At 42.8% G+C, this 17,985-nt stretch overlaps 1 protein-coding gene across 2 annotated transcripts in view; it reads left to right on the top strand.

The window, feature by feature from the left end:
* The window catches only part of ITPKA (inositol-trisphosphate 3-kinase A), a 42,853-nt gene that overhangs the window by 7,022 nt on the left and 17,846 nt on the right, over positions 1–17,985 (top strand). For both annotated transcript variants that reach the window (XM_064714038.1, XM_064714037.1), the window contains one exon: positions 16,981–17,077. In XM_064714038.1, coding sequence (XP_064570108.1) covers positions 16,981–17,077 — 97 coding nt within the window. The remainder of the gene's footprint in view (positions 1–16,980; positions 17,078–17,985) is intronic.

The following is a 17,985-nucleotide window of genomic DNA, read 5'->3' as shown; positions in this document are numbered from 1 at the left end:
GCTTCATCTCAAAAGCTCACAAATTAGGTAAGGTGGCATTGTCTGTCCACAGCATAGCATACCTGGGGAAAAATGTAATAAAAAAAGGAGGGGAGTGGGAGCAGGTGTTAGTGTCCATCAACTCCTTCTGAATAAAAGCGTAGGGAACGGGGAGAGGCTCCCTGTTCATCCAGAGTCAGGCTAGCAAATAGCCTGGCACTGGATAACAGTGTGGTGGTGGTTCCAATGGTGGTGTATTGATGTGTTGTTTCCAATGCTTAACTAATTCATTCTTGTCAGTTATGGAGAACGCTGTCTGGGATAACACATAACCAGCAGCATTTGAGGGGATTTTTGTACTGATGAATGATGAGCTTCTCACAAGGGATGAAATCTTTTACATTCCAAGACATGTAGGTGTGAGACAGATTCTATAGAAACCTACCCTGAACCCATCAGGCCTGGCTATTGTTGCTTGTTAGCAAATCTTCTGTTCCTTGGCAAGCTTGGGAAGAAGTCAGCCAAAGAAAAATCGACAGCTCATGTGAAGCAGTGATCATAGACTTGACATGAACCAGATTTAGAGCTTGGGTCAGACTCTCCAAGCCAGTTGCTGACTATGGCAAGCAGAGCACAGACGCTGCTTTGTGGGAGCTCGGCATTAACCCAGAATCCAGGAGCACTCCGTATTTACAGGCTGAAATATCCAAGTAAGGTGATGCAGTGATGCAAACGCTTTAAACTGTTTACCTCAGCCCACTATTACTATGTTTATTTTGCTCACATTCAGCTTCAATCTGCTGCTTTATTCAGCCTTCTGACCTCATCTCAGAATTATGTGAGCCACATTCTAACAGAGGTGTGGTTACAGGTGATAAAGAATATGTATAGAAACTTGTTTAGTCTGGGTGTCATTGGTACTGAAATGTGTCTGATTCATCCAGAGGATTAACAGGAAGCTAGGATGTTGCAGAACTGTATGAGTTAGTTAGTAGGAATGGCAGGGTTCACTTGGGATGTGTCAGCAGAAACTGTTTCATACAACTTCATGTGTACTTTGTGCAACTTTCATATGATAAGAATAATGTCTCTTGAAAAATTGCATTGAACTCTGCATAGAGAGAGAAGGTCTTTGTTTTCAGTGATGGTAGAAAATTGTCATTATTATCAATACAACTGATTTTGTCTCCTGATCTCTGCCACATCCCAACATAAAGTGATCCAGCAGTTACAGCTGCATTCACTATTCTGAGCTGCTACAGAGAACACAGCTTTCTTTGTGTCTCAGCTCTTTTCAAGCAGCTCCATATAGTGAGAACACTGCAGTGGTTCTTTCTAGTGATGTTCGCTCAAGACAGAACTATTTTCTGTGCTCTACTTCGTTTGCTTCCTGTGGTGGAGTGCTGAATCAAATGCAGGCTTCTACTTCTCACCTTTGAGGTGCTGGTGCTGGTGCTAGTCAGAGTCTGTGTGCTGTGGGCACACAGGAGATGGACGGAGCCCAGCTGTGAGGGATGTGTGCAGCCATCCCACTCCAGGCGCAGGAGGTGAGCTCAGGGAGGCTCAGCGGTGCTCCAGACAGCTGTCAGTTGGGTTTTCCCATACAGGAAGGCATCTCTCACCAGCCAGCCAGCTCTGGCTCACCCTGCAGCACGTTCTTTGGAAATGGAGGGAGCATTGCTGCTGCATGTCAAGGCCTTCCACTACTGGAACCTCTTCAAATGCTCTGAAATCACCACCTCTGCTGAAAATCCTCAAAGATTTAGAAGCATCTGGCACAGATCTGAGCGCATGGCACAGGTAGTGGTACTGTCATGTGCTTTCAAATGACCAATCTTATGGGTACGCATATTGCAAAGGGCAGCTGCAACGTTCTAATGCAGGCTACTCAAGAGGAAAACTTTGGAGATGAGGGAGGTAAGAGGGTTGTAATAGCTTCAGGTTATGTACCATCAGACAGAAGGGGAGTCACTGACTGGGTTTGGGAAGGGTACTGGAAATGTGAGGGGAAGAGCAAAACCTAATAGGCAAGCAGATTATTGCTTTAAAAATCAAGGAAAATACATTCTCAAAAAAACTTCAGGAGAACATATGACAACTATATTAAGAAATCATCAGTCAAACATTGAAAGTATATGTAATGAAAAAGCTCACGTGCCTGCAGAGTGGGTATGTTAATGTTCTACTGTCTTTCATAACAAGTAGGCATAGCCCTTGATGCACAGAATTCATGACTTTCAACAGTTCTATATTTTCAGTCAACTCAAAGGATAAGTTACAGTTCCACAGTCACTGATGTAATGTATTGCAGAACCTCTGTTTATTCACAGATAGCTCTGCAGCAGATCACAGAAGGGAAAGGCTGACTTCCCAATTTAACACGACTGAATGCTGATGTGGAGAGCTGCTGCCTTTCACAGTTTCACAGTCCTTCTTTGCCTGAGAAGAGACTAGGGAAGTTATTTATGGAGACTCTCACCATGGCCAATAACTGTATTTTTTTCATTCTCTTTTTGACTAACTCGAGAGTGAACCTTACTAGCAGAAACACTGAACATATGTGCATGCAGCCAAAGTTAATGGGAGCTCTTCTACAAAAGTATTGTACAGTATTGTATAACACTGGATATTAGGAAAAGCAAAGGTTGACACCTCAGTTTAAGCCTTCTAAATCAGTTGTACTTTTCACATTAACCTATCTTTCCTTCACTATTTTTCCCTTCATTTAACAGGTTGTGAAAACAAATTCACTAACATTTGGAAAACAGTGTGTACTGCTGCTCTAACGGTTGTCTTTAAGTTTGTACCGAAAACTTCAATTCTGAAAATTTCTGAGTACTCAGTTTTGCATTTAAGGCATTATTAAAGTTCCAGCTCAAATGTAATTCTGGATCTGAGCATGTTCCAGGAGGAGAAGGTGCTGACATCTGGCAGTGATGTTCCATCCTCCCTGCATTCCCGAAGCGCGCGCTGTGGAACGAGGCAGCGCTGCCTGGCCCGGGTGAGGTGCCCGTGCTGGAGAGGGCACTCACTGCAGGGCTGCACTTGGAGAGGCTCTTCAGGCACCGTGATAGGTGCCCTCTGCTGTGGGGAAAACCTAATTCACAGCTCCCTGGTGCACAGCTGAGCCTCCTCAAATTCCCTCCTGTGTGTGGCTGAACACATCCCTCACAGCTGAGCTACATTGATCCCTTGTTTGTGCTGCGCCGAGCAGTCTCCACAGAAGGTAATTAACTGCTAATGAGAGTCTACTGCAAATTAATTTGAGGTTCTTACAATTTGCCAGGCTTTTTCAGGTTGACTTCTGTTCCCCACATTGCTTACTCCTGCTTTGAAAACACTCCTCTTCGTAGATTTCAAGTTCCTTCCTCAAAATTCAAAGTTAAAAAGCTTTCGAGAGGATTCACTAGAAATTTTGTAGTGGGGTCAATATGAATCTTTTTCTAGCCTTGGAAACACCTCAAGTTTTTGTTAGAGTTGTTCAATCTGAAGCAAACCAGAGTTTTAGCTCTTTTTTGAGGTGGTTAACTTAGAGCTAATCACCAGAGAACGAAACACATACAAAGAATTCTTGTGCATTGGTGCTTTCCTGGTTGTGCAGGAAATCTGGGTTTTGGGACCCTGGTCTTCTGAAAGAGGCAGAGCTAGAGAAGACTGTATGGCCTTTGTACTCTTCTCCTTCATTGTATGTTTATGTGATGCAGCAGAAAGGATAAAAATCGTTGTGAGCAGTGTTTTTGCATGCAGATCAGCTGTTATCTTGTGTGGGGTTTGAGTGGGTTGTTGGCTAAGTGCACTTGACCTGAATATTCTAATAGTGACAGGCTCTGCTTGGTGTGGGCTCCCTCCTTTGCCACCCATGTATGGTCTGTGGGGACGGCGTCGCTGACCCCACAAAGGGTCAGCTTTGTTCAGAGGAAAATATAATCTGAAGAAACTAAGAAACCTTCCTACGCTTCAGCTCTCATTTTTCATAGTGCAAAATGCCGAGTGTCAGAATTTTGAGCTGATAATTTGATACAGTTTGTATTGTCTTGCTCAGTGGCATTTAAATAAGGAACTTTTTTGCCTTCTTTGTACTAACCCAGGAGGAGTAAGCAATTAAATCCTGAGGTTACTCATTTCAGGACAGATCCTGCCATTCTGTTGAAAAACCTATAAAAGGATTTTAAAGTGGAGACTCCTGACTTTCAGGTGCTTGGGTTTGGGCACTAATCAGGCCCCTATAAGAGTTTCATGAGTTGTTTTCTCAAAATTTATAGCAAGACCACAGAAAATTATTGCTTTCAGCAAAGACACCAAGAAAGGGAGCAAGTCCTGAGCTCTGTAACAGTCCAGTGATAGTTAATCACTATGCCAACAGTCTCCAAGTCTTTTTCCAGTAATAGGACTGGCTGATGTCCTGATTATGATTTCTCATTCCAATATTAAAACTGGAGTGACACATAATTAATCATCTGTCTTCTGTCCCTATTTATCCATTGGGATTTTCCACATCATCTCTAGAAATATGCCTTCTTCCATTGCTATAGTTCTGTGCTTTGATCCTAGTCTGCCTTTTCAGTCCTCTGGTTTTACAGGAAACAGTCCTGTAAACAGGACTACAGGGTGAATGTAGCCAAATCACCAATATTCTTTTTACATTGCATTCTTTAATAAAAAGTGTAGGTGGGCAGCAAAATCAGTCTTGTCTTGTGAAATAACTTCTCTGCGTGGCCTGTTCCCCTGTGTCCAGTGTAGGTCATCACCCATCTGCAGATGGCATTTCAAATGTCTGTTTTCTCTTTGCTGAACCCTGGTAGATTGATATTGGTTGCTCTTGGGTTTTGCTGCCTGTGTCCAATATGGCACAGAAGCTGCTGCTTGCTCCATGTACCAGGAGGCTGGTGTAGGTGGTTGTGCAGGATACGGGAGTGTGGCTTGCAGTTCTGTTGCTAGGAGCCAACAGTATGAAGTTCTTTGAAGTTTTATGGGGGTTTTTAAATCTCTTTTACCATAAGATAATAATTTTGGTAGATAAATTGTCCTTATAAACTACACCCTGTTTATTTTACTTTATTTTTAGGTGAGTTTGCATCTTAATAATCAGCAATTGATGTTTATGCTTCTACAAAGGTGGGATCTCCAGCATCGTGATGGTGAACGCAGGTTTACCTTCCGGGCAGAGGAAGCATGCTCCATAAAACACATTTGCTATTGTTCAAACACCCACAACTCTTCAGGAAGACAGATGCCTTGTTTCAGTTTCAGTCTTTAGTTGAGTCACTCATGCTTATGTAAGGTTTGAATTTGATTCTCTTTCTTAAGGCTACATTATGGAAATTAAAATCTTAAATAACCCCTTGTCTCTGGGGCTAGCTGCTACTGATACAGAGGAGGAATTCAACTCACTTCTCTTACGTCGTTCTGTTGACAGAAATTATCTTTTGATCCTGTAGTTTTGTTCAAGGGAGATGTCATCTTTTCTCTGTATTCCTTACATAGTTCTTAGGGCTGACTTGGGGAAGGAAGAGTTTCTCTAATCTTAGGTTTGTGTCAAAAACAAACCTTGTAAGCCTCTTGCTCCAATGGGATAAGGTGAAGAGTACTAATTTCCATAGAATTACAGGTTTCTTAGTCATTGCCACATTCCATCAATAGGAGCTTGGATTTCTGTTTGGTTGGGGTTGTTATTTTTTTGTTTGTTTGTTTCAAAATCCTTTCAACAGAGCCGTTTGGGATAATCTCAGGGTTGTACTGTGTTGAAGCTTGGAGTTATTAAAGTGGTTGAAGGATGTGGCTTTCCCCTGGGTAAACACCACACCCCGCTCAGTAGCAGTGCCTGCTGCATGTTGACTCTTGCATTCCATTGCCAGGGGTGGGCCCTGTTTGAACAGTGCAGTGCACTGCAGGTGAGGCAGGAACTCCTTATGCTTCCTTAGAGGATAATGGAAGAGGCAGTTCAGAGGAGACAAGGCAGGAGGGGTGGAGTACTGGACTTTGTCTTGTGATAGATGGAAGAGCAGTTGGCAAACTGCTACTAGTATATGTGTGGTCTGTTTTTTACATGATGTATTTTTAGACTCTCATAATCATTTTCACTTAACACTGAATTACTGCTTATTTGAGTACTTGACTGTCTTATTTGAGTGCCTTTAATTTAGTTTACAAGCACTAATTACTTAAATTATTCAACAGTGTTCTGAGGTGGAGTTGTTATAACCTGCAGTTGTGGGAACTGGAGCAGAGAAAGGGCACATATCTGGACCGAGATTCCATACTGAAGCAGTGAAATTTGCTGAGATCTTTTGCAAGTGAGTGTCTGACAGTATAGGATGTTAGAAGCTGAATTATCATGGTACGAAAGAAAAGTTATGTGAAAACGTTTTAAAAATCAATATCTATCAGTAACCTCTCTATATGCGTGTTGATATATACATGCAGGAACCTTAATTCTGTCCTTGTGCTTCCTATCCTTTCCTATAGAAAAAATTATTTACAGTACAATAGTCTTCCACTGTTGCATTTCTTTCAGGCAGAATCTCAAAGTTGTGTGGGATGCAGTCTCTGGGGCTGTTACATGAGGATGTGCTGAAAGCAGGGTCAGCTTTCAACATGAGTCCACTAACCCAAACTGCTGGGGATAGACCGACTAGTAGAAAACAGTTTTGCAATTCCTGTTGGACGGTAGTGGTTTCTGGCAAATCGGAAAGTGTAAGAAAGGATAAGTATTAAAATTTTCTTTATTTGTCTGCTCAGACTGGAGATTCCGCTGCGGCCTCCTGAGTCCCTGGGATGTTGAAGTGGGGGTGCCTAGCCCTGAGCTGCTGGGCAGGCAGGATAGAGCTGTGTCTCCAGGTAACAGACTGCACCACCACTGCAAATGAGACGCAGCACATGCTCAGCTTCCTTCCCGAGCTCACTCAGGGGAGATTAGCTTATTGAAGTTATTTCCTGGCATCTTGCCAGAACACAGTCTCCCTTGATGTTACACAGAAAACCACACCTGATTTAAACTGATTGGCACTTGTAGTACATTTGGATTTGAGGTCATGCACAGTTCACAAATGACAAGTTTGCGCCTTAACAAGTTGTGATTGTGGTTTAGGATAAACCTATTTATTGGTCTGTGCACAGAGAAATGCGGATCTGTTTGGATTTTAGGTATTATCAAATATTCATCCTGGTAAGTCTGTGTCCTACCTGATAGGATGCTGGGCTTATTTTATCATGTAAAGAGTGTTGTCCTTCTAGATGTCCCCCTTCTCATGACTGGAGAAGTCAGTCAGTGACCCATGAGATGTGAAAGACAGGCAGAGAACTGTCAATTTGCTAGACTGTTTCTGAATATTTAAACTGCAGTTGTTTTGGAGGTTAAGAACGATTTCTTTCCTTCTGCCACACCATCTGCTGAAGTGATGTTTGATTTACCACATATCTGTTCTGGGTGATGGACAGCCTGAATAAATCTTGAATGTTTGGGCTCTGAGTCAACTTTCCTATAGTGAGGAACTTTCCATTTACTTCTTGGATAGTAACATTTCAGTTTCCAGCAAGACTGATGTTTTGGCAGAAACCTGGTAGGAGCAGAATGTCGTGGATTCAGCTTTCCTGTGCTTGGTAGGGACAGGTGGCAGAGCTCCATCCTGTTAGAGACCCAGTGTCTTTCAAAGCAGACCACAAGATGTGAAAGTAGGGGTAATGGCCATATTTAATACCTGCTATGGAAGACACACAGTTTAGTGTCCTTTAGAACAGAAAACATTTATTCTTGTTGAATTAAAATCTGTCTTTCAGTCAACAGTATCAGTGTTTACAACATATCTGTGAGATAAATGAAGGAAACCCTTGTGACAATGCACTTTTGAAGCCATATAACTTTATTATTTTGTCTTTTGGCCCTGGAATAATGTAGAGGTTGCAGAAATTTCAACTGGTAATAACCAGAAACAAAATGCCAACATAGATCCCTGCAGAATAGTCAGCAGATTGTGGCTCTTGGTGCTCTTTGCAGGAGGACAAACAAGGCTTTTGCTTCTTTGTAGTTAATTTTCCTCTGATTTAGAGGGGAACTGCTCCTGGACTGTACAAGTAGAATCCAGCTATGGAGTGGGACATGGGATTCTCTGCTCCTAGTAATTGAGTCTGGTACTGACAATCCATTTCTCTTACCTTCACTTCGTTAGTCCAGACATAATGAACACCCAGCAGGCTTACCACGTATCCTAAAGAGTAGCAAAACCAAATTACGAGTGCATCTCACTGCATGGTGAGGCACCACAGGGGAGAAAACACAGGAACCTGAGGCTTCTGACTTGCAGTGTTGTTTCTGCTTATTGCATTAAGTGTTTCTCATGACTCCGAAGATTTAGCCCAGCCCATCCTGAGTGCAGCACAAACAGGAAATGGAAACCCTGCAGTCAGAGGATCCACCTGCCAAATGCTGGTTGAGCAGCTGTGGCCCTCACCCATGGCTGAGTGCAGAGCCAGAAGCATCAAGGGCTAAGAACAGTCTAAGCACTGTTTCTTCTCTAAGGTTGGAGGCTGGAGGGTGAAAGAGAGGGAGGGAGAGTTGAAGGTGTGTTCACAGTTTGCCTGGCAGTCTGATGAGAGGTGCTGATCGGGAGGCTGCTTGTGTAGCATGCAAACTGCTGCTCTTTAGGAGTGCATGTTCTCCCTTGCTGTTGATTATCAGTCTTACAGCTCCAGCTGGCACTCCTACATCACGGGAAGATCAACTGTGTGACAAAGCAGGGAGTGTTAAGTTCCCCTGGGAACTTAGATGCAGGAATGGTCACGGGTGCCAAGGCATCCTTTAGGTGGAGAGGGCTCAGGGATATCCTTGACCAGGGATGTTGTTTACACTGTATTCCTTGAGCAACAGCTGACAGCGTTTGAAGTGACACCGTTCCCTGGCAGGAGGCCATTTTCTGTGATTTGGCCAGATGATCGGTTGGCATTGATTGGCATGGATGTCAGTGTGAAGAATGATGCTGTTGCCTGTCAGGGCACAGACTGTCCAAAGCCCATGCTGCTTGCAGCTCCGGACTGTGGACCAGGATCATAATGCAGTTATCATAATGCGGCATTCTGGCCCCAAATAGTTTTTTGTCTAGTCAGAAGCACTGACTGCTCTGTGGATCAGTGTTTGCTGCTTCAGGAACCTGTTTCCTGCCCAGGACCAAGAGAAGGTGAGATGTGGTAATGATGGGGCTGAGTTGCTGTAGGAGCCTTGCCCTCCCTTGGCAGCTGAATTACGTGTTGTGCTCAGGAGCTCCGTGATAAAGGTTTGTGTGAGGGTTCACTCACATACGTTTGGGGAGCATTCTCCTACTTAACTTGCTCTTTCACCTCCCACCCATTGAGATCTTTGTCTCGATTTGTGATTCATGTCTGATTCAGCCAAGTGGGTAGTAGACTTGGCAGCAAGAATCTCCTGAGCTTGAGGATTCCAGGAACCTTTAATAGGGGGCAAGAGCACAGAAACTGGCTGCTGAAAGTATAAAGTGCCTTCTATTATAAATTCAGGGATTTTCTGTCATTGTTTGGGGCATTTGTGTTTTAGCTATGGGAAAATCTTGCACCTTGCTTCCCTACACAGAGCCTTTATGGATATTTCAGTTATATTTCTCCCAACAAGTATGGTAAAAATGTCATGTATGCCTCACTTGCTCTGTGTCTTGTAAGGTATTCTAAGTTTCTTCAAATACCTGATGATCTCAAGCCTAGGACTTGTTATAGTCTGGATAATTATAAAAAAAAGTAATGGAATTTTGATCATCTGCAATCAAAGGCTTTTACAATCTGCTTTAGGTGTTTTAAAAGCATGCATGAATGTGTATGCATATATTACTAGAAGAAACACTGAGGATAATTATGTTTTGCTTACATTTGGCATGAAAATGTCAGCTGGTTCAGGTTCTGGATCTGACCAAGATGACTGCCTGCCTGTTTCATATCTGCAAAGACAACTACACTAAGACTCAAACTGAAAGAACTCAAAACCAGAATGCCTTGATAGGCAAATTTTGTGACTGTAACCGGAAAGATACTGTGTTGCTCAGCAACTCTCACTATCTTTTAAATTTTTTTTTCTTATATAACATCACTCAGATCCTCAGTTCTCTCCATGAACTGAAACCATATGGTGAACTGTCCTAGAACTATACTCCTTGAGAAAATGAAATCCCTAATAACCATTGAAGCTGGCTGCTGGGAAGCTTCACCTGTGGAACAGTCTTTGGTTTGGGCAAACTGTGCTTATAACAACTTGTCTTGGTAGAGTATTGTGATTTTGACAAAGCAGTAGATACTTTGCTTAAGTGTTATGTGGGTTTTTTTTTTTTTAGTAGGTTGTAATTATACTACTGTTGTTATTGACTACATTCAGAGAAAGAAGCAGATCTAATTAATCAGTAATTAAATTAGGCCACTAATTTTCTTGGTTGTGATTTGCTCAAAATTATTTCTCATGAAAGCTTTTTATAGTAGTGGCAGGTATTGACTGTGTTGAAACAGATGAAAAGAAAGTTTTGTTTCAGCTAGGTTTAGTCCATTAAAATAATACGGTTAATAGCTTTAGACCTACATTTAAATTCTTTACCTGTGTAGGTCCAATATGTCAGGTGAAAGCCAATTCAAATAAAGTGGCAAACAGTAGTAGTGAAAGCAGAGAACAAATATATTTTAATTTTCTGAATTATTTAAATAATTTAATAAAATGGCATAAATAATTAGGAAAACAAATTAGCCTTCAAACTGATTTCAGTTTTAATAAACTATGGGAAATAAAGCAGTCAAGGGTTTTGTAAATAAAATTAACTCAGAGGTTTTATAAAACATTTTAAGTAAATGTATATAAAAGTAAAAAAAGTGTACATAAAAAGTAAAACTGGAGGCCAAGAAGGCCAATGGTACCCTGGAATGCATTAGGAAGAGCATTGCCAGCAGGTCTAGGGAAGTGATTTGACCCTTCTACTTAGCCCTTGTGAGGCTGCATCTGTGCTCCTCAGTACAAGGGAGACGTGGAGCTCCTGGAGCAGGTCCAGAGAAAGGCTTTGGAGAGGATTAGGAGACTGAAGCAACTCTTATGAGGAAAGGCTGAGGAAGCTGGGCCTGCTCAGCCTCAAAAAGAGAAAAATGAGAGGGGACCTCATCAATGTCTATCAGTGTCTGAAGGGAAGGTGTCAGAGGATGGAGCCAGGCTCTGCTTGGTGGTGCCCAGCAACAGGACAAGAGACAGTGAGCAGAACCTGAAGCACAGGAAGTTCCACCTGAATAGGAGGCAGAACTTCTGCAGGTGGCCAAGCTCTGGAACAGGTTGCCCAGCAAGGTTGTGAAGTCTCCTTCACTGGAGATAGTCCAGAGCCATCTGGATGCAATCCTGAGTCATGTACTCTAGAATGGCCCTGCTTGGGCACAGAGGTTGGCCAGGTGACCCATGGTGCTCCCTGCCAACCCGACCCATTCTGTGAAGCAATAATAAAACTGTAGAAGATACAGTGTTTAAAAGAAACAGTCATGAACAGAAAGTGACCAGCTGCTCACACTGATACTTAAGCCACCTGTGTGAGTAATATTGTGTGTAATATTGTGGACCTCCCAAGGATTTGTTGTGTCACTCAGAGTAGTAAGGATGCTAATGTGTGACCAGGAAGGAAGAGAAGAGGAGCAAAAAAGCCAGCCCAGCAGAAAGGTGAGCCGCTGGAGAATGACTAATTCTGTGCCTGGATAAGTCATAGCTGATACCCAGTTTAGTAATTCTTGGTATTATTTTTGGGCCTCATAGAAGGCAGTTCCAGCCATTGACTGGTCTGACGAGTTCCCAGACATTTTTTACATTTCCAGACACTGTTGCTGTGGTTACTGTGCCCCAAAGGAGGCCAGCACTTATCACCTTCTCATGTGCCCGCTGCTCACTGTGTTGGCCAAGATCCCTGGGCAAGGGGTTGCTCAGTGCTCCTGCATTTTGGGCTCATGGCTCTTACAGGATTGTTCTGAAATGCACATAGTAACTTTTTGATAATTATAGTTTTCTGTACTCCTTACAAGTCCCTGTGGAGGACCTTTGTTCCTTCTAGGAGTTGGTGAGACACTGAGTAGGCAGTGGCAACCAGCATTACAGATTAGATTTCAGCCCCCATGTCCCAGAGTGGCAGAATTTAGCCTAAATGATGTAAAGACTTTAAGAGAACAGTAGGTAATGATGACTGACAATTAAGTACTCTTTCTTAAAGCCTTCTAGGAAAAAAAAGGATTTCTAAAAAAATTTCTCATTATCCTTTTGTTTCTTGCTGTCATAATAGCTTTCTTATGTAGGCTTTGTATTATGCACAAAAACAAAGGCAAAAAAAGACAACAGGATCTTGGGTAAAGAAATGGCTGAAATTTACCCAGTGAAATGATTCAGTGGTCATTGTTTACACTTGCCTAACAGAATTTCCATGATGATTTACCAGCTCAGGCAAGAAACTACACCTCCACTCTGCTGCTGATGGAGTCATGGATATTTTTAAAGACCCTGTTGATTTATATTGAATTTTAGTGTTCTTTTGTTCTTCAACTCATTATAGTTTCAAGTAATATGCCAGAATTATGAAAGCTAAATTACTTCATTTTTCTGAAGAAATGGTTTTTCTTATTCCCCCAACGCTTCCTAATTTAGATGTGACTGAATTTTTTAATGATTGTAATTGCTGAAATTCCTAAGTGAAACAAATTCTTATGTATGTTACCTGTTTGTTATTTCTTGCTTGGGGGTAGTTACATGTGTTTCAGACATTCACAGAACTGAGATATTATTGTTTTATTTTTACCCTTAAATAAGTGAGCGATTTTATTTATTTTTCCATAGAACAGCAGAGGAGTGTTCAGGTCCCTATGCACTGTTGTCTTTAGGAATTAGAGTGGTTCTCCTGTTCCTGAGGAATTCAGCATGTGCTCAGAGACGTGCTAGTTGCTCTGTGCTGCCTGTAAAACAACAGTAGCAACTAAAAAAGCCCTATCCAATTCAGGGAGTTTGCACTAATCTCTTCAGTGAGCTTGCTTGTTAGGGTGTTACAGCTCTTGTCCTGCAGTCATGGGAGGGCTTCAGGAAAGCCTGGCAGTTCCTGGAGATTTATTCTTGGGGACAGTGGGGTCTGAGGCCAAACTCCCTCAAATGGATGAAATACCTCCCAGAGTTCAGTGGATTTTCTTCAGGCAAGGCATACATCCTCTGGTGTGTTTGTGCAGGCTCATCATGGCTGGGCCTCTGCACACTGATTGTGTGTGAAGTTGCATGCTTATCATGTGAAAAGGCCTGGAGAAATGTGGGCTCACACAAACCAGTGGTGCTTGGTTACTGCCCTTTGCTCTCCCTTAAAGGACAGACAGGATGGCAGCAGCCACCTTTATCCAGGGTAGAGCAGGTGGGGAATAGCTCACCCAGGCAGCATCTTGTCTGTGTGTGCACTGAGCAGGCCTCCACATCTGCTGCATGGATGTGTGCTGTGCTTTAAATTTAGGAAAGTGAGTCCAGAGAGTAATCCAGGTAGCAGATCAGATACCAAACCACAGTTCCTTTGCATGCACTGTGGCTGCATTGCATTAATTGCTTCTCCCCTTCTCTTCCCTGAAATTTTGTCCATTTGCTGCCAGGGGCACACGTGCCATGGCACAGACTGTCACTTGGTCTGCCCCACTGGCAGAAAACTTGCTTTTCCCTCCTTAGTGCCCCACACCTTTTGTGTGTTGCTCAGGGGTGTTTATATCATGTGTCAGTTAAAGTTCACATCGAGTCATTTACGTGCTGAGTCTAAGTGTGTTAATATTTTTCAGGTTTGCTTCTTGACTCTTTTGGAATGCCTTTCTTACTGTTGGAAAACTCTTGAGCATGTTGAGGCATATAAAACAGCTTCAGTGATGTCAATTCAGACAATCCTGAATGCAGAGATGCCTGAGTTTCTCCTGGGATTCTAGAAGAAGTGAGGTCTTGGAGAAACCCAGGCAGAGAAAATATCAAGGAAGACTAGCAGAAGAAACAGGAGCAGAGGGAGATAAGACTGCAGATACAGATGGGCAGTGGTAGAAGCCCTCTTTGCCATTGCAGCATAAAGCAGTGATTTGAAAAGCACATAATGCCATTGCTAACAAAGAAGAAGAGATCTTACTTTAGAAATAGAAGTGAGAATGATTCCTCCTACAGCAAGCACACAAAGTTTTCATCTTCCCACTCACACCACTGCTCTACCAGCATGCAGCCCTGCTTGCATCCTGGCAATTTGTACCCTGGGTTGAGTGAGCTGGGAGACTAGAAATTGAGGTAGAGGAAAGTGAAACTGCTGAACCCCTGCTGATGGCAACACTCCCCACAGGACACATCTGAAGGCAATCCTTTCCCTCCTAGCTTTAGCCTTCTGCTTTCCTTATCTTGAGGGGGAGGAGAGGTTTGTGAAGAGATTATTTAAAATTAAGAAAGGTAAATAAAAATTGTCAGTGTCTGTTTACTGGATGAGTAGCTTAAACATCCTTATCCAATGCAGCTGTAACCTAAGCAGCCAAAGTCCCCTGGAGCTGGGCTGAATTTGGCCCATTGTCTCTCCTTCACACCCACAGTACAAATAAAAGCTTCATCTTCTTAGCATTTGGTGGGAGGGAGGAGGCAGGAGAGCCACTGGAGTGTGATGTTGCACTGACAGTTGGTGTGCGTTCGTTGAGGATCTGTGCCTCTCGTTAGCGGTGCGTGCAGCAGTGTGACGAGTCACTGGGAGGCAGGATGCAGTTTGTTAGGAGTGGAACTTTATGATGTGGGGGGGTCTTTATGGCAGAGTTATGGAGCAATGCTGACTTCTGATTAAGGGTTGGGGAAAAACCAGTGTTGCCCTGAAAACTGGTCTGGAATCTTAAAAAACTAAATCTTTGGCAGGGGCTATATTCAAAGAGGTCATTTTAATTCATAATAATGGGGTTTTGTCAACTATTGTTTAAATAACTTGGGATTCTGTCCTTCTGAAGTAGAAACAGCACAGCAGCCTGAAGAGCTTCTGCTATCAGTGAAATCTCACAAATAAACTAGACAAAAATAATTTCTTTGCTACTTGAAAAGCAGTATTTACATTGCACTTTTCTCCAGAAGGAGGCTATGGACATATTTAAGTGGTTTTGAAGAGTCTCGCTCATCCTCACAGAGCAGTAGCTGGGTCTGCAATACACACAAGTCACTGTTCAACACTGCAAGGCTGCAGTTTGGAGCAGCTTAAGGCAAATTTAAAAAAATATTAAATCCAAATAATATAGCATATGAACCTGCAGAAGTTATTTATGCAATTGGAGTTTAGCTAGAGCTAGTAACATCTGTGGAGTTTTATGTGCAACTGAGTCTTCATAATTCTCAAACATCCAGGATTTTTTCTGGATGCTTCCTTTCACTGGCACAGTATGTTTTCAAAAGTATGGGGAACATATCTGACTAAGAGTGAATTAATTTCAGCTCAAACTCCATTAAAACCCAAAGTTTAATAGACAGAAGCAATCTCATTTCAGAGTAAGTATGCTCATATGGCAATTATGTTGTTATGTCAGTTTAATTTGAAGCATTACTTAAAACTTTCTTGTGAGGGCAAATCCTTAAAAAAAAATCACTTGCGTCTGTGGTTCATATATGTTCTTGATACATTCTAAGATAACTGCAGGTTTTTGCCCTCACACGGTGACCAGTGTTGCTGGGGGATACCTTATAAGAAATATTGTGTAAGTTAATAAGTTTGGGGAAGCATGGCCAGGTCAGAGAGTGATCTGGAGAGCAACATTTTGCCTGTGTATCATTTCCTGCAATTTCATATTTTCTGTTTTACACTTAGAGTGTAGAAGACAATAAAAATTACTTATCCTAAGCATCTAAATCTCCAGATCAATATCCATGCTAGAGAAGACAATTGTTTTGAATGTGTATTTTCCAGTCGATCAGCAAGCACCTAAACTTGTTTTCAGCATCATTAATACCTCCCATTGATTTTGGTGATTTCCAATTGAACCATTGATGAACTCTTCTGTAAGTGCTGTCTCATCCCCAGCTACACCTGATCTCTACAAAACCTGCTCAGCACTAAACTGTCATGCCATAAATATAATGCAGCTCCATTTTTCTTCTCCAGCAGGGTGTTCTGTTCTAGTGATAGAAGAACTGAGCCTGCTCTCCTTGTTTGTAAAGCACTTTGGGATCCTTCCAACTGTAACATGAACGCTGGTGGGCTGTAGTTCTCTCCCATCTGGGTTTCAGTTCCAGAGCATGAGACTTTTTCACTTTCTGCTTTTTTTTTCCCCTGCCTTTGTGACAGAGCCCTCAGCTGCTCTTTGTGAGCAGCTGTTCTGTTTCCCTGTCTGCCTGCAGCGGTACCCAGACAGCTGCAGCCAAAGGTTGCCAGAGCAATGCCCAGCTTTGTTAAAAAGTAACAGGATTGGGAAAGAGGGGAGGGAGCAGGAAAATTCATGACCTGGAGTAGATTCTACAGCACGCTGTCAGTGGGTGCTGAGGGAGTTGGGTGAACTCGGTGTCCAGCTGGAGATGCACTTTCTGTGCAGGTGTCCCAGTAGGATTTACCTGCTGACTTGGGGAAAGCTGCTAATCATGAGGTGAGGCTGAAGTTCCCTAGGAAAGGAAGTGTTGCTGACAGTGACAAGCAGCTTATGTGCGTGTCTCATGGAAACTTAAACGTGCGTATGTGTGCATGTGTGTGTTCATTCAGCATCTGCTGTCCTCATACTCTGTGACTCACACACGGAGGGCGAGGTGTGGCTAAGAACAGGCCTGTGACGTGCACTATGACTTTTTTTTCCCCTCCTTATAGGCAGCTTTCTTGTGCATGGCAGGACGTTATCTTTATTTGTCCATTCTTGGGTTTGTGTGCATAATTTTCCAACAATGATGATAGTGTTTGTTTTGTGGTTCCACCTTGGAGCACTTACACATTAGTGAGGAACAATTCAATGTGGCGTGTCAGGATTTCAGCTTTTGCCCAACTTAAGATTTCTTTTCTTTTCCAGAAAAAAGCATGGCATACAATTAAAACCATGGTTAACTTACCAGTCATCAGCCCCTTCAAGAAACGCTACTCATGGGTGCAGCTGGCTGGGCATACAGGTGAGAGGGGTATCTTCAGTGTGTTTGTCTCTGGAGTGAGGATGACTGCAGCATGGAGAACAGTCTTCCTCTGTTTACTTCCTTCCTTCAGGTGAAAAGGAAGCAGGCAATATCACACAAATCTGTGACTTAAAACATATTTCAGTTGTGGTGTGGATAGGGAAATGGGAGTGATATACCTGAATAAAGAAATCAGCAGAGAAGCAATGATCAGACTCTGGAGAAGGGCCAGGCTTGTAAGGTGATATGTGTAAAATACTTGTTAGAGGGACACAAGAGGTTGGGGAGCTAAAGCCCTAGTCTATCTGAGGTTGGGGAGCTAAAGCCCTAATCTATCTGGTGCTGTTGGTTGCAGTATGGGATCATTTTTCCTGACTGAGTAGCCAGTAGTTAGTTCTCTAGGGGGAAGGATTACTATCCATGCCTGTATGTGCTTCAGCCCTGGAAAGGACAGTGTTTCTAACACCACTCCAAACCCCTCATCTGAATGTAAGTCCTTGGGTGGAAAACAAATGGGAAAATTCCCTTGTTGACCAGGTTTTTGCATTGTGAGTCTGTCATTGTTCACTGTACCAGTGCAAGGAGCAGCTCAGTTGGTTGGTTCTAGTTTTGTGTCTGTAAAAATTGGTAGGTGTCCTCCTGATGGAGGCTTAGTTTCATTTGTAAGGCAAAAAAACAACAAAGAGAAGTCAATGGGTTTGTGTCTCTCGTGCTTCATATAATTCCTGTGCAGTGCTGGTGGGGGTTTATTAGTACACATGTGGGCAGGCACCCACGCTGCATCGTGCTGTAATGCAGTACGTGAACCACCTCTGTGTATGCTGATGCCCTAATATGGTGCACTTCAAAGCTCTGCTGAGAAATCTACTGAGCCCTAGAAATTGAGTAACTGTATTTTGCACAGTGTT

This window comes from Zonotrichia leucophrys, chromosome 5 (genome assembly GCF_028769735.1).
Source record: "Zonotrichia leucophrys gambelii isolate GWCS_2022_RI chromosome 5, RI_Zleu_2.0, whole genome shotgun sequence".
NCBI classification, from domain to species: Eukaryota; Metazoa; Chordata; class Aves; order Passeriformes; family Passerellidae; genus Zonotrichia; species Zonotrichia leucophrys.
This window is presented reverse-complemented; position numbering and strand designations above follow the sequence as displayed.